The 14823-nt window shown below is 46.7% G+C and overlaps 1 protein-coding gene across 1 annotated transcript in view; it reads left to right on the top strand.

The window, feature by feature from the left end:
• LOC144093912 (cubilin-like) overlaps positions 1 to 14823 on the top strand; it is a 245887-nt gene that overhangs the window by 41008 nt on the left and 190056 nt on the right. Inside the window, exons 16-19 of the mRNA XM_077627662.1 lie at positions 1112 to 1349; positions 4375 to 4559; positions 5775 to 5946; positions 12775 to 12965. Of these exons, the coding sequence (XP_077483788.1) occupies positions 1112 to 1349; positions 4375 to 4559; positions 5775 to 5946; positions 12775 to 12965 (786 nt within the window). The remainder of the gene's footprint in view (positions 1 to 1111; positions 1350 to 4374; positions 4560 to 5774; positions 5947 to 12774; positions 12966 to 14823) is intronic.

Below are 14823 nucleotides of genomic sequence, written 5' to 3'. Positions count from 1 at the left end.
TCGCATTGAAGTCGCCCATCAGTACAGTGTACTGTGATTTTACTTTGTTCATTGCCGATTCCCCGTATTCATAGAAGATTTTAACAGTCTGGTCATCATGGCTGGATGCAGGTGCGTAGGCCTGCACAACCTTCAGCTTGTACCTCTTTTGACCCTAATTGCGATAGCTGCTACCCTCTCGTTAATACTATAAAACTCCTCTATAATGCCAGCTAAATCCTGATTAATCACGAAACCCACACCTAGTTCTCATCTATCCGCTAATTCGCGATAGCACAGTGTGTGCCCGTCCCTTAGTACTGAATGCCTCTCACCTGTCCTCAAACTTCACTAAGCCCTATGACATCCAATTTAGTGCCCGGTAGTTCCTCGAAAAGACTGCAAGGCTAGCCTCACTAGACCAGGTTCTAGCATTAAACGTTGTCAGCTTCAGATTCCAATGGCAAGCTGTCCGCAGCCAGAGATTCATAGCACCCTTCGCTGCGTCACAGGTCTGACCACCGCCTTGGTCAGCTGCTCCGCAGCCGCTGGGCAATGAGGGCCGAGGGCCAATAGGTTTGTTCATGGAAGGTTGTGGCCAAGTACTACACCAGGGTGGTCAAATCTTGTTCTGGTGAGGGAGTGCGTTGTCAGTTCTGGTCACCGAGATCAGGCCGCACCCGAGGCCTGGTTTTGCTATTCCATTGACACACGGATTTCTTTTCCTTTTTTTTTGCGACAGCGACTTCTTAAACCGAGGTTGCCCGACGTGCGACTAAAGAAGTGCATACAAATAACGCACCGTTATAACAACCGAATGTTTTCACAGCGGTCAGTCCCAGTTTTGGTCGCAGGCATTTATAGGTTCTCTTTGAGTGGCAGCAAACCGTAAGGGTAAGTATAGCGTGCACAATAGATCTGATGCCGTATTTTTAGACCACTATGCTGCTGGTGCATTCCCTTCGGTCTGTTCTATTGGTCAGCCCAATATTCATTGTCAGGGCTGGCAAAAGAGATCGATCGCCCGCCGACGGCCTGAGTGTCACGGGTAGCGGTGTGCAATGACAAAGTGGCCGCAAACAATGCGGAAAGTTACCAATAACTGGGGCCTTTTCTGCAACTCGTGTTCTAGGTGCTTAACTTGACCTTCACCACTTTCCACCTGGAAGAAGGCCACGAGTGCGCGTTCGACTACCTCGAGATCCGCGACGGCTCCACGTCTTCGCGGCGCACCATCGGCCGCTACTGCGGCACCACGCTCAGTGGCACCAGCCTGGTGTCCAGCCAGCCGGCGCTCTACCTGCACTTCCACTCCGACAGCTCGGTTGCAGGTGACGGGTTCGTCATCGAGTGGACCAGCGTCGACCCCGGTGCGTACACCTGTCCCGAACCGGGATAATTCTGTTCCTATTCTTTCTATGCGCAAACACGGTGGGTTGATGGTCTCGCTAGCACTTCATTTCGAAAAGAGCCAATGGTGACTGAAACCAAATAACCATTGAAAGATGTTACTTTTAATGCTATAGCAGCAGAAGCCTCATGGGGCCAGAATGCATTGATGGTCATAAAATTCGCCCATTGGCTGAAGCGAAATGATGTCATAACACCAGGGCATTCTCAGTGGCTGGAGGGAAGTGACATCACCAGAATGAAGCATTTACTTTGGCTGGAAGAAAGTTACGTCAACAGTCCGGACGTGACGTCGCCAAACCGGAAGGGAGGACACTTTTGGTAAAGGCATCAACAGCGGCTTATGCTATCGCATTGCCAAAACATAATGAAATTAAGCGTCCTTCTGAATTTTTTATTCTAATGTTGGCTGAAGAACATAATGGCGTAATAATTTTCGGTAGATGCCCTTTTCAAGCAATTAATTTTAATGGCTGTTGTCCTCCTTCGTATTTTACAATTCTATATCGTTTTTGTTATTTTCTTCGGTTGATATTCGGTCAACCGGCACCGGTCCCTCGCTGCACCCTGGGTCTGTTTGCTTATCGGAACGGCGCACAGCAAAAACGGAAGAGCAGCCCAGGGAAAGACGTGCTATAATTAACCGGCTCAACACATCGACAGTAGACGATTATCTTCCCATTATTCCCACTGTGTCGTTTATAGAGTATGAAGAACTATTGCGATGGAGAGAAACGCGAACAACGCGGTACCTACACGTTCCGCTTTTCGAACGTCTTTTGATCGCATGGGTTTCAAGAAAAAAACCTTAGCGTCCTCCTATAATGCATCACGGACGACCCTGGCTTCTTGTTTGCTACCATCGAAGTAAAAGCGCGATGCACCTAGGCTCAGCTCTGTTCCCGTTTTTTTCCATCATCGCTGTACATTTAGATGCTATACACTTTTTCTCGTGATTTTGATTTATCTTTCTTGGTCTTTATTAACTTCTGGCATGTCCTTATATAAACATTTTAGTCAGCATGACAGCTTTTGATCCACCGCTGTTTCCTGGCGTGTCGCTGCATGATAGCTTATGCGGTGCCACATCTTGGAGCGAGTATTTCCCAGAGCAGGATTTCGCCTTTCTATCACTTATAGTTGTCGCCTCTGACGTCATGACTTATAGCTGCACCGTGGCAATCGCCAGCTTTAACTTCACATGCCGGCTCAACTAATTAAAGGAGCAGTATATATAACGATAAGGATTTTGGCAAAATATGTCCACTCCATCACTCTACCTTCTATAAATCTAACTAGCGTAAAATTTTGGAGCTTGTTGAATTGGGCAGTCCCTGAACAGTACATTACAGAAATGCTATGAAATTGTGAGAATTACTGGGAAAAAAAAATAGTTACAGAGCAGTTGCATTGAGAAAACTAGGACAATTGCTGAATGTCTAAAAACGAGAAAATCCTGCTCACATACACAAATACACGTAACCAATCACTGTAACTTGAAATCATTTCATCATCTGCTCGCTTAAAAATGCGCTCGCTAAAATTTTAGTCTGTTTCGATGGTAGTGTTAAGTGTCGCAGTGACTAACCTTTCGGAGATAAGGTTGAAACAGCTGGCACAGAACGGGGTTGATTGGCAAGATGGGGGAGAGGCCTTTGTCCTGCAGTCGGTGCAGCCAGGCCAATGCTACTTCTTTGACAGTTGGCGCTAAAATTTTGGTGTGAAAAATGTTCTGCGAAATCGGTTTCTTCTTTTATTCTGCGAAGATATATTATTTTGTGTGGGAAGGAAACAAACTCTTAACGTCTGCTCATCTGAAACACGTGATACAGAGGAAATTACATAGCTAAGCTTAATAGCCCCGTTTCGAGAGGTTTCAAAGGAGATATGATGTTTGGAAAAGAACATCGGTTCCCCGTCAGAGGTCTGAAGTCAAGGTACGCCACTGATATGCAACGGGAATAGCAGCGGAGTCACAGTAATAAAAAAAAATATATGCTGTTACAAAAGATCGAATTTAAAAGTGGACTTATGTCCATTCCCAAGGAATTGGAAGAGAGAGGTGTCACATACGTAATGGATAATTGGTAGCGCGTTTCCGGGTCTATTTAACGTTCCCGGCCGTTGCGCATTATTGACTTCGCCATTTTTTAATTTATTCTTCGAAATGCTGCTGCTGCGGCAGGGATTGGATTCCGCGGCATTGGCACCAGCAATCAAATGTCAAAGCCACTGACGCACCGCGGTTAGTCACAGAAAAAAGCAACAAATTTTAGCCCAGAAAGAAATTTAATTTATATAATAAACTGAACACCCCCCCCCCCCCCCTTTTCTTTTGAACCTGCCACCATCTCCGAGAGTGGCTCTTAAAGGAGCCACCGAGGAAAATAACCGCTTAGAGCTGTCAGTGCTGGCCAATCTCAAAAGTGTCTTCGCGAATGTTACTTCGCTTGGAATTATCAAAAGTATACTATTGGCTACAGTCCTTCGGTTAATTGTTGTATATCTGTGTTTTAATGCTACAGCATTAGAGCCCCAGGTCGGAAATGTTTGTCCGTCCGTCCGTTTGAAGCCTCGGTTAACCAGTGGAAAATTGGAGAGAGGGTAATTGGGTGGGAAAGAGAAATTAAAGGACAGATAGCTGGGAGGGGACGGAAGGGGGGTTAGAGAGAGTGAGAGGGGGAGGGGGGAGTAGAGCGTGTAACACTGCGATTGCTGGATTGGATCGGGAGAGTGGAGCGGGGTTCGGCGTGTCACGCGGTCATTGATGGCCTGGGTTATCCACCTGCTCGCACAGTCTGAACCCGTCTGGGAGGAACAATAATGCTAACGCGTAATCTGCCCCATCAGTCACATTAATCTGCTACAATTTTTTGTTTTGTTTTTGAACATCGACAGCATTGTAAATGTGTCCCAGCGATTTAAACACACCCTTGTTCTTTGTGGGCATGCGTTGCACAAATGCACCTTCCTTTGGGTCTGCAGAGTGCGGCGGGGCGATGCCCGTGGTCAACGTGGGCGCGGTCAGCTCCCCGGGATACCCGGACCACTACCCTTCCAACAGAGACTGCACGTGGACACTGGCCGTGCCAGCGGGCAGGAATATTCAGCTCCACCTTGCCACGGTTCAGATGGAGCACCATTCCAACTGCTCCTACGACTTCCTCAAGGTCCGCTTTGTCCTACCTGGTGTCCGCGCGAAAATCAATTAGAGTTGAGCCAGCGATAGCTCAGATTTCTCTGCTACGTTATTTATTTCTGGCCTATTTCGGATTTCAGAATTAAGAAGGCTCTTGCGACATACGCAGACCTTGTATTCCGTGCCGCAAGCCTAAATGCGCTGTTCATTTTCGTAGGGACTTGTAGCTAAAGTTTTTTCGGAAGATGTGATGGTGTGACAAGCTAGTTTTTACTTTCGTTTCGTGGCCAAAATCATTTCTCAGAAAGCGACTAAAACTTCATAATATCAGGTATACACCACTACCATCATAGTTTCATGTGATCCTGATGCATTAGGACTAACTGTCTGAGAGGCGCGTTAAGTAGCCAGGGCAAATAAAGCGAACTGACAAGCGAAAAAGAAAAAAAAACAATGAGTGCCGATTTTGCGTGTAGATTTTTTAGAAGAGAAAAGTAAAAACTATTTCAGTTCATTCAAATGAAAGTTTCGAGTTTGATAACAATAAGGAAACTTCTTCATTCCAACAGGCGTAAAAGTTAAAATGTGTATTTTACACGCACAAGGCTCTGTGGTACTTGCGTGTGACGTTCTCAATATAAGAGTTGTGAGCCGTAAAGAGCCAGTTGGAAGTAGTGACCTTCTATTGTTTTTACAGTGTTTTAGGAAAACCCATTTCAGATATTTTTTACGCGTGATGCGGCCCATTAAAAGGTCTCGCTGCTCCTCTTCAGCAGTTAAAGATAGACTTCAGTTACGGCATAAAAGTGAAAGTTGCTTCCGCTGATATTGGTCACTTCGCGCAATTTTCTCGATGTACGCAAACCCGCGACAAGTCCTCAACAGGGGAGAGAAGTACAACCAATATGAACTCTCTACAATTCAAACACCTTCCAAAATGTTTTTCAAAGAATGCGCCCACCCCCCCAAAAAACGAAAAAAAACAAAGAAAAACCAAGAAGATGAATCATGAAAGCCATTTCAGTACTCGTGAAACAATGCAGAAGAAAAATGAGCAGACACTAGACCGCTGTAATTGAGGTTTCTATGACTGGCTGCTAAAAACCAGGAAAGACCACTTTATTGTCTGCATGAGTAAGGAGACGTAGGTGAGACGATTAGGTCGCCGTTATTGTGAAGGTTCTTGCGGAGCGATTGGGCAGAAAGCGAGAAATTTGATTTTCACTCTAGTCTGATCATTGCGCAGATCTACGACGGTGCCACCGAGGAGGACCGGCTCCTGGCCACCTTCTGCGGCACCAACAACACGGCCGGAGAGCGGCCCATCCTAAGCTCGGGCCGCAACATGCTCCTCCACTTCCACTCGGACGAGTCTCACACAGACAAGGGCTTCCATGCCACCTACGCGGCCGTCAACGGTGAGCACGGGGGAAAACGTGCCGGAACCAAATCGCTGCCTTCTCTAGTGTGGGGTGGATTTTAGATTATTTTGTAATTCGTAATCAGTACACTCATGATCTGTCCGCAAACCGTCACGTCGAGAAAGCATTTGGCTGACTTTGTGTGGAAGCTCAGCTTAAGTTGAGGACAACGCAGCGAGCTAGGGAAAGGAAAATGATAGGTGTAACGGTAAGAGCATGGAAGCGGGCAGAGTGGGTGAGGGAACAAACGCGGGTTAATGACATTCTAGTCGAAATCAAGAGGAAGAAATGGGCTTGGGCAGGGCATGTGATGCGAAGGCAAGATAACCACTGGTCCTTAAGGGCAGCGGAGTGGATTACTAGAGAAGACAAACGCAACAGGGGGTGGCAGAAGGTGAGGTGGACGGATGAGGGGAACAAATTGGCGGGGATACGACGGCCGCAGCTGGAAAAGGACAGGGTTAATTGGAGAGACAAGGGAGATGCCTTTGCCCTGCAGTGGCCATAATCAGGCTGATTATGACGATGGTGACGGTGGTGATGTGGTGCAATCCCTAGACTCTAACTTCGGTTTCTATTGCACGTGTCACTCGGTTCCTGGTTCAATATTCCCCGTAGTTAGCAATGTACCACGCCTATATGCATCTTGCAGTAGGCTCTATTGAAGGCATTCAAATTATGCTGCAGTTATAGCTTTCCTTTTTTTTAGGGGGGGGGGGGGAGGAGGGCAGTTCCTACCCCATGACTGTAAACGCAGCTTTATGTTAGTTAATATTTGCAAACTTTCTTAATGACATCTGCAAAGACAGAACCAGTGCGCTAAAATGACCCGGCTGGCTAGATCCACTAGAACAAGGGTGGCGGTTATAGTTCCAATGTTCCCTTACCAAGTCTGCACGTAACTATATAAAAACTCCGTGAACTCTGAAGGCCCGCATCTCACTGAGGATCTAAACCGAACGAAAGCACGAAGCCGCTCACCCATGTCCACCAGCAAACAGGTAGAATGAGGGCTGTTTTTAACACACGCAACATGGTGACAATAACAGTGACCAGCTAGTGACGCCGCACACCTGTGCTAACCTGCTTCTGGAAGTTAAAAGGCAGGATATTTTGTGCAGTCCTCAAGTTACTATATATAGTTATAGTAACTGGTTTTCGGGGAAAGGAAATGGCGCAGTATCTGTCTCATATATCGTTGGACACCTAAACCACGCCCTAAGGGAAGGGCGGAGTGAAAGGAGGGAGTGAAGGAGGGAGTGAAAGAAGAAAGGAAGAAAGAGGTGCCGTAGTGGAGGGCTCCGGAATAATTTCGACCACCTGGGGATCTTTTACGTGCACTGATATCGCACAGCACACAGGCGCTTTAGCGTTTTTCCTCCATAAAAACGCAGCCGCCGCGGTCGGGCTCGAGCCCGGGAACTCCGAATCAGTAGCCGAGCGCCCTAACCACTGGGCCACCGCGGCGGGTTTTCTCAAGTTACTACATATACATTTTTTGTCACGCCTCACTATTTCTTTACGAAATAAAAAAAACATCAAGATTACAGAAGGCAGCCTAACTGTTACAAATAGAGAAAGTGGGTATCTTGCTGCTAACAGAACAACGATCTTGACGTAAACAAGATGTGGTAGCGCTGCTGTAGCCGGCTGGGCAAAAGGAGGGTGACAACTGGGGTTATGCACCACACAAAAACATTCGAACAAAAGGCAACCCTGTACTTCCCGTTCGTCTATATATGCCCGCTTCTGTCCACCTCTATGTGGCGCCATTAATTTGGTGATATTCGTGCCAAAATTCTGACGCAACCGTTTGGCGTACGACGTTACGAGTGGTGTCATACGATTTCTCTGCATATAGCTTACATGTGCTAGTCAAGTTCTAGGCTATCTTGCGTCAGGGATTCGAACAGACGACATATGCTGCTTAAATTTTATGCCTACGCAAACTTTCGTATCAGAACTGCGATCAAACTGTTCGTCGTGCAACATTCCGGGCGGTGTCATGCATACAAACTCGTAGAAAGAACTTTAATGCACGAACAAACATTACACGTAAACAATGCGTTTACGTGTGGCAATGCATTCGCATTGCAACACGTAAACAGTCTTAAGTAAGTGTCCATGCTGAATTTTTTTTTCCTTTTGGTTGTGTGTCCGGCTTCTAAACATACTTTTATCATGATTTTAAGACGACAGATTTATAATATAGGCATTCAGCAACTGGTAACGAAAAGCCGCCATACACTATGTGTGGTCTGTGAAAGGAGAAAAATATTTTGGAACGTTTTGCTTACATGTGTTTTTATGGGCCGCGCTCCGACCCTCTACCCTCGCTGGTGGTGAACCCCACGAGCACATATAACCATGTTATAAATACACATCGCCATTGAAAGGACGTTTCATAAGTTGGTCTTCTGTTCTAGGATGTACTAAGTTTGAGTGCATGTGCATGTGAAACCAGAAATTTGCTTTGCAGACTTTCGTTTACGTAACCACAGGTTTTTCCCAATGTTGGTCGCGGCGTCCGAGAGCGTCCTCTATGTTTCTAAACACGAATTCGGTTTTTTTTTTCGTGGTAGAAAGATAAATAAATTTGTTCCAGCAGTGAAACTTAAGAAGAAGAGAGACAGAACTGAGAAATAGCTCTAGACATGTTTTGAGCGTGTATACGCTTGATAGCCATACGATTCGACCAACGTATACCAGGTGTTTAAGTGGAGCCGGCCACTAATTTTTGAAAGTGTTCTTTTTGATGTAAACAGGAGCTTCTTGCGACATAGTAATAACGGTGTTGACGGACGTCAAAAAGCAGCATAATCTTATGTTAAATAGTAATGGGAGAATCATATGTTAAAAAGTAAATGATTAACTAAATTCTAATAGTTAACTTTCAGCAATTATTGTAGGCACCCGATTGCTATTAGGGGTTTGCAGCTGGCCGTTAGTAATAGAAATGAAAATTGGTTTTTGGGGAACGGAAATGGCGCAGTATCTGTCTCACATATTGGCGGGCACCTGAACCGCGCCGTAAGGCGCTCTCTGCGCAATTTACGCGAGCACAAGCACAAGCGATAAGGACTGTGTCTGCTTGCCGCTATTAAGCGCCACAAGAGAAGCATACCGCTGGCCTATATCGCACAGCCAGCTGCTGCGTTGCTGCCCTGTCACCTTAAGCGACAGCATACCGGGCTAAATGATCGGTTCGTTCCTACGCGTAACGTTTGAGAGCATTGCAATCATGGCGCACTAGCCGGCATGTCACGTTGTATTTTTGCATTTCGGGGCATCTGCAGTGAGCGAAAAGAAGCCGATACGTAATGGATGGAAAGTTAGAAACTGTTCAGTTGGACGTTTCGCGGACCGTTCTACACCTTTGGCATGGGACTTTTACGCCTATATTCATTGCTTGTGAAATTGGTTAATTAGTCAATTATTTGCTTAATTATGCAATTAAGCAAATAGAAAAATTGTGTGAATTGCTCTATACAATAGTCAGCAACATGCATTTGGTCGCGTCGTCATAGAGTGCAGCGGCATATTTTTAATGTCTGGGTAAATTTAGCATGGACACCATGTATATATATGCGCTTCGCCTCAGTGTATTGAAGTCGTTATGGAGAGCGCGAAAGGACAGAACGAAGCGAGGAAGAGCCAACGCGCTGAAGAGACGCCAGAAAAGCGCGCCGCACGACTCGAGAAGCGTCGTAACGAATATGCTGCTAAAATAAGTCGTGCCACGTCCCGGAGTGACTCCTCAACTGCGGATGAGAATGGTTTAAGTTTTCGAGAGCGTCGAAGTCAGACGCTGCGTAGACGACGTGGCGAGGAAACGAAGCTTTCGTGATTCAACTAAGGTTAACAAGAGCTAAACCACAGGCAATTTTTAAAGCGAAAGCTTTACTGGCCGCGAACATGCGATTTCACCGTGGCGGTGCTCCGAGGAGGCACGTGACGTCACAACGCGCGCCTCGCCATGTGTATTTCTCTCTCTCTCTCTCTCTCACTCCCTAGTCACTACTGCGCATGCGCCACTAGTAGCACCGAGCCACAAGTGTTCCGCCGCTGCGCAGCGCCGCACCTTTCCTCCAAATCCAACTTTCAATTTTGAGTTTTTTCTTTCTTCTTTCCCTCCCTCCTTTATCCCTTCCTTTCCAAGATCCACCAAGATATGTGAGACGGTTACTGCGTCATTTCCTTTTTTCATAAACCAAACAAAACAAGTGAGCCGCGGCGTTCATAGAGTTCATTGGCGTTGACAACTTTGCAAAGGGCGTTCATTTTCACGAAAGGAAAGGCGCACAACCGGCTCTATGGGTCAATCTGGCTTTCATGCATGTGGCGTTCGTGTCCAACAGCAAAAACCTGCTTTGATTGCGTTCCGCACACTGGTTAGGCAGCGCGCCCACCCTGCCACCCTGGGAGGTTGCATGCAGTTAATCGTTGATCGCGAGAGATTGATCATCAAATGAACGCTGCGGCCTAGCTATTGCTGGTGTGCCGCATGTCAGCCACAACGCTGTCAGAGCTAGCGCATTCAGGCAACATCTTTCTCTCACCACCGCCACATGTGTCAAAGCATGAATGAGGCGTCTGCACATCCAGGGAGCCAGTTATGCGCCCTTTCTTTCCTCAAAACCATCGCCGTCTAGAACATTGTCAACGCCGATGAACACAGTGAGCGCCGACATCTTTCGCTTTGTATATCCTGGATTAGCTGAGCTAATCCATATTATTTTTTTTCTGTGGCGTCTGTACGTGCCGCACGTAATTGGGCTATTTTTTAACCTACACTGAGCTACACTTCGTGCAGGGTCGTGTAGGCGAGTGGCCGGGGGGCTAAAGCTATATATGACGTGAGGCGCTGCACTTGTCTGCACGAGCGTCAGCCAATAGCGTGATACGGCCAATAGCGCCGTCGTCCACGAGAGCAGACGACAACCTCTGAATTTCTGAGTCGTTGTGATTTTTTATAAGATAAAATGAAGAAATATATACTGCAAAACGTTTTTGTGTGGCTTTTATTACGGCAGAGAAATGCAGAGGATATTTTTGTTTCCCCTCAAAGGGAGCGCAACACACAAACTTGTATCGTCTGCTCTGCGGATGCATGGAGCACGCAGCGGTCGCTAAATTTCTTGCACAGTAAGTTCATCGTCGGACGAAGGGTCGACAACGAGTTCCTCGTGCGAAATACAAAGCACCTATGCTTCTGTCATGAATAATATAATAATAATAATAATAATAATTGCTATTATTATTGGTTTGGGGGGAAAGGAAATGACGCAGTATCTGTCTCATATATCGTTGGACACCTGAATCGCGCCGTAAGGGAAGGGATAAAGAAGGGGGTGAAAGAAGAAAGGAAGAAAGAGGTGCCGTAGTGGAAGGCTCCGGAATAATTTCGACCACCTGGGGATCTATAACGTGCACTGACATCGCACAGCACACGGGCGCCTTAGCGTTTTTCCTCCATAAAAACGCAGCCGCCGCGCTCGGGTTCGAACCCGGGAACTCCGGATCAGTAGTCTAGCGCCCTAACCACTGAGCCACCGCGGCGGGTTCATGAATACAGGGGAACAGCGTTCCGCGACGCGTTGAAACCGACGTTCCGCGGCATATGGGGTGCGACGATGGCTGTTCCTCGGCTCTCAGACAGCGGCCTGACCGACCGCTTTGAGGCGCCGCCGTATTAATACACGGACGTGAAAGACGGTACTGTAAGCGTAGCGAGCTTTGCACTAACATACACAGATACATGGATGACCATGTACGCAACATACATTTTTTCGAGTGGGTCACTCAGGGCCGCTACCAGCGGAACGAACGCGGCTTACCTAAACGCGAAGTATGGTTCGGCAGACTAAAGTACGCCCATTCAGACGTGTAATCAGTTTTTATCTTCGTAGAAGTTTAGGTTGCCACTGTCCGTCTCGTGGGTGCACCGCCATAACGCTGTCATCGTCCAGGCGGACGAACTTTACAGACTTGCGAGGCTGCGCTGCAACTGCTCGCGACATTTACACAGTCACAAAATGGCGTGGTGCGTTTGAAACGTGTTCATTCTTTTTCGTCTGTTAGCCTACAGCTCCAAAGAAAGCAGTGTAGAAAGTGTGGTTAATGTGCTACACTACGTGTAAAAGAAATACGTTCGTGTAGGTGGGCATAGCTACACTTTTTATACACTGGTAAAAAAAAAATAAAAAAATAAAAAAAATGGACCGATGCTACACTGGCTACACTAGTGTAGCTAGTGTAGGTAAAAAAAATTACCCTAGTGTCGCGATTTCATTGACGTCGCTGTGTACCCCTCCTGCAAGCGCGCGGTTTTCGAATGGCGCAAAATATAGCACATATTAATCGAGCCAGAGCGGGTAGAACAATCACGTTTCCAAAACACTAAAAAGTGATATGGGTATTACTAGCGGTCGGCTACACATCTCTAATTGCAAAAAGGTGCCTATTGGCAGCAGGCAAGTTCACTTTACTGGTTCAAATGATTAGCCTGTTGTTGACGCCCGCCAACACGGGTATTGCTATGCCGAAAAAAAGCTTCTCTTTATCTCAAAAACCCTACTTTTTTAAAATTAATAACCAGCTTCCTTGAAACACGTGGTAGGACATTGCTAACTGCTTTTGCACTTGCCCAAACGACAGTTATGCACAGACTTTTTTTTCAAAATTGTTGCCGCATCTGCACGAGCCTGTCCAGCTTACAAAAATTTAAGCTGTACTACTAGGTAAGACTGCGGCAAAGTGTCGTTTACCGTTGTACTGTATTTAGTACGTTGCCACGAACTCACGCCCGTGGTCCCTCACTCGCAGCCATTCAGGGCTGCGGCGGTGTGCTGTCACGTGACAAGGGCCGCTTCTCCTCGCCGGGCCACCCGAACCCGTACGAAAACGGGCTGCTCTGCGAGTGGGAGATACGCGCCACTGCCGGAGAGCGGTTGCGGCTCCGCTTCGAGCGCTTCGAGCTCGAGAGCCATCCAAACTGCCGCTGGGACGCACTCGAGGTATTTCGACAACTACAGGACGCAGCCACGGCGCGTTATTTGTTAGTTCCACATTCTAAGCCGCACTCGCCGAGCTTGTGTGCCTATCCTGTTCTACTCGCGAAGGCTCGTCACGGCGGGTTACTTGAGCTGGTGTTGTGTGGGACGGAGAAAACAGCGGCGGCTCTAAACAACCGAACGTTGTCGACAGCTCGCAAGAACGAAAACAGTGGCTTTATGCCCCCTTTCCAACATGTGCAACAGTTTATTTATTTTTATTTATTTATATATTTATTTATTCAGATACCTACAGCCCACGAATGGGCACTACGGTAGGGGGAAAACATGAAAATAACTCAACAGGCAGGATAAAGCAACATGAAAACGCAATTTTATGAGCAGAAACATTAACACATTCAACAACTCATGCACAAAAAAGTGGACGTAAACGATATAAACGCAACAAAGTAATAAATACACAAATTCTCCGCCAACACTGCCTCAGCTTTCGACTTAACAGCTTTATCTACGGGATCTTCTAGAGTTTACATCGATGTGCTTAGCAAACGTGGAGAAGACCCAATCCAAACAACCACCGATGTTTCGTTTCCGGAAACATCCCTTCTAAGACACAAGCAGCGCAATCTGCATCATAGATTTTCCACGACTATTGCGATATACAGCCACCTTCGCTACATCCGGAAAATTTCCTCGTTATACCACTTATGGTTAAAGGTTTATGGGGTTTAACGTCCCAAAGCGACTCAGGCTTAGAGGAACACCGTAGTGAAAAACTCCTCCAGAAATTTCGACGACTCGAGGTTCTTTAACGTGCACTAACATTGCACACAGTACACGGGCATCTAGCATTTCGCCTCGTTCGAAATTCGGCCACCGCGGCCGGGATCGAACCGGTGTCTTTCGGGTCAGCAGCCTAGCGCCAAAACCATTGGGCCACCGCGGCGGCCGTTATATCAGAGTCGTAGTGTTGTGACGCACACGTTTATAAAATTTATTAGCTCCATTAGTTAATAAATTTTATAAAAGTGTACACAATCATACCACGAATCGCTTGACACCTTCCGAAACCCGCTGCGATAAACGCTTCGGCCGTAATGGCCGTCTGAAGGTCCTCGGAATTATGCGCAGTTTGGGGGCAGAAGGGTGATTGTTGAGAATCCCACAGAAATTTTGGCCTTCATCTCAATTAGTGAATTTACCCTCAGGAACGTACCAAGTCATTTGGGTGGCCCTCAAATTTTATACAAATGAAGATCCCGGGGAAGGGGGGGGGGGTGGTCCACTTTGATTGCCGCAAAACTGGCACATATATAGTACAACGGATCGAAAGTGCAGGTATCAATTGAGGCCCTACGCGTCCACTGTTGCTATGTGATCCAGTGTGATCACGTGGTAAATGTTTTTGGTCTTGGTCAATTGGACCTCTTTTGAAGACAGATGCGTCCTTGACAAATGTAAGTTGTAAGACCTAGTGCTCTTCTTGCAGTGTATACACTTACGAAAATATGGATATTAATATTACGCAGGTCTGCGCATGTAGATGAAGCACACAGGAAAGAAAGTTACATGAGTTACATGAGACTTATTTAAACAAAACATTGCTAAACAAAATATAAAATACCTAATATCTTCGGGTGCCTCGTTTTGAATAATAGGAATAAACACGTCCCCAATCAGGTACAGCACCGTGGTGGCTGAGTGGTTAGAGCGCACGGCTACTGAGCCGGAGTTTCCGGGGTTGAACACCTAACCGGAATCGAACCAATGACACATACACCTTCAATGGTATGACTTCCCGGAATTTTTAGGTGCGGTTGAGGTGTCCACCGAGAAACAAATTTTGGTATCAAAATTCTGA

This window comes from Amblyomma americanum, chromosome 6 (genome assembly GCF_052857255.1).
Source record: "Amblyomma americanum isolate KBUSLIRL-KWMA chromosome 6, ASM5285725v1, whole genome shotgun sequence".
In the NCBI taxonomy this organism is placed as follows: Eukaryota; Metazoa; Arthropoda; class Arachnida; order Ixodida; family Ixodidae; genus Amblyomma; species Amblyomma americanum.
This window is presented reverse-complemented; position numbering and strand designations above follow the sequence as displayed.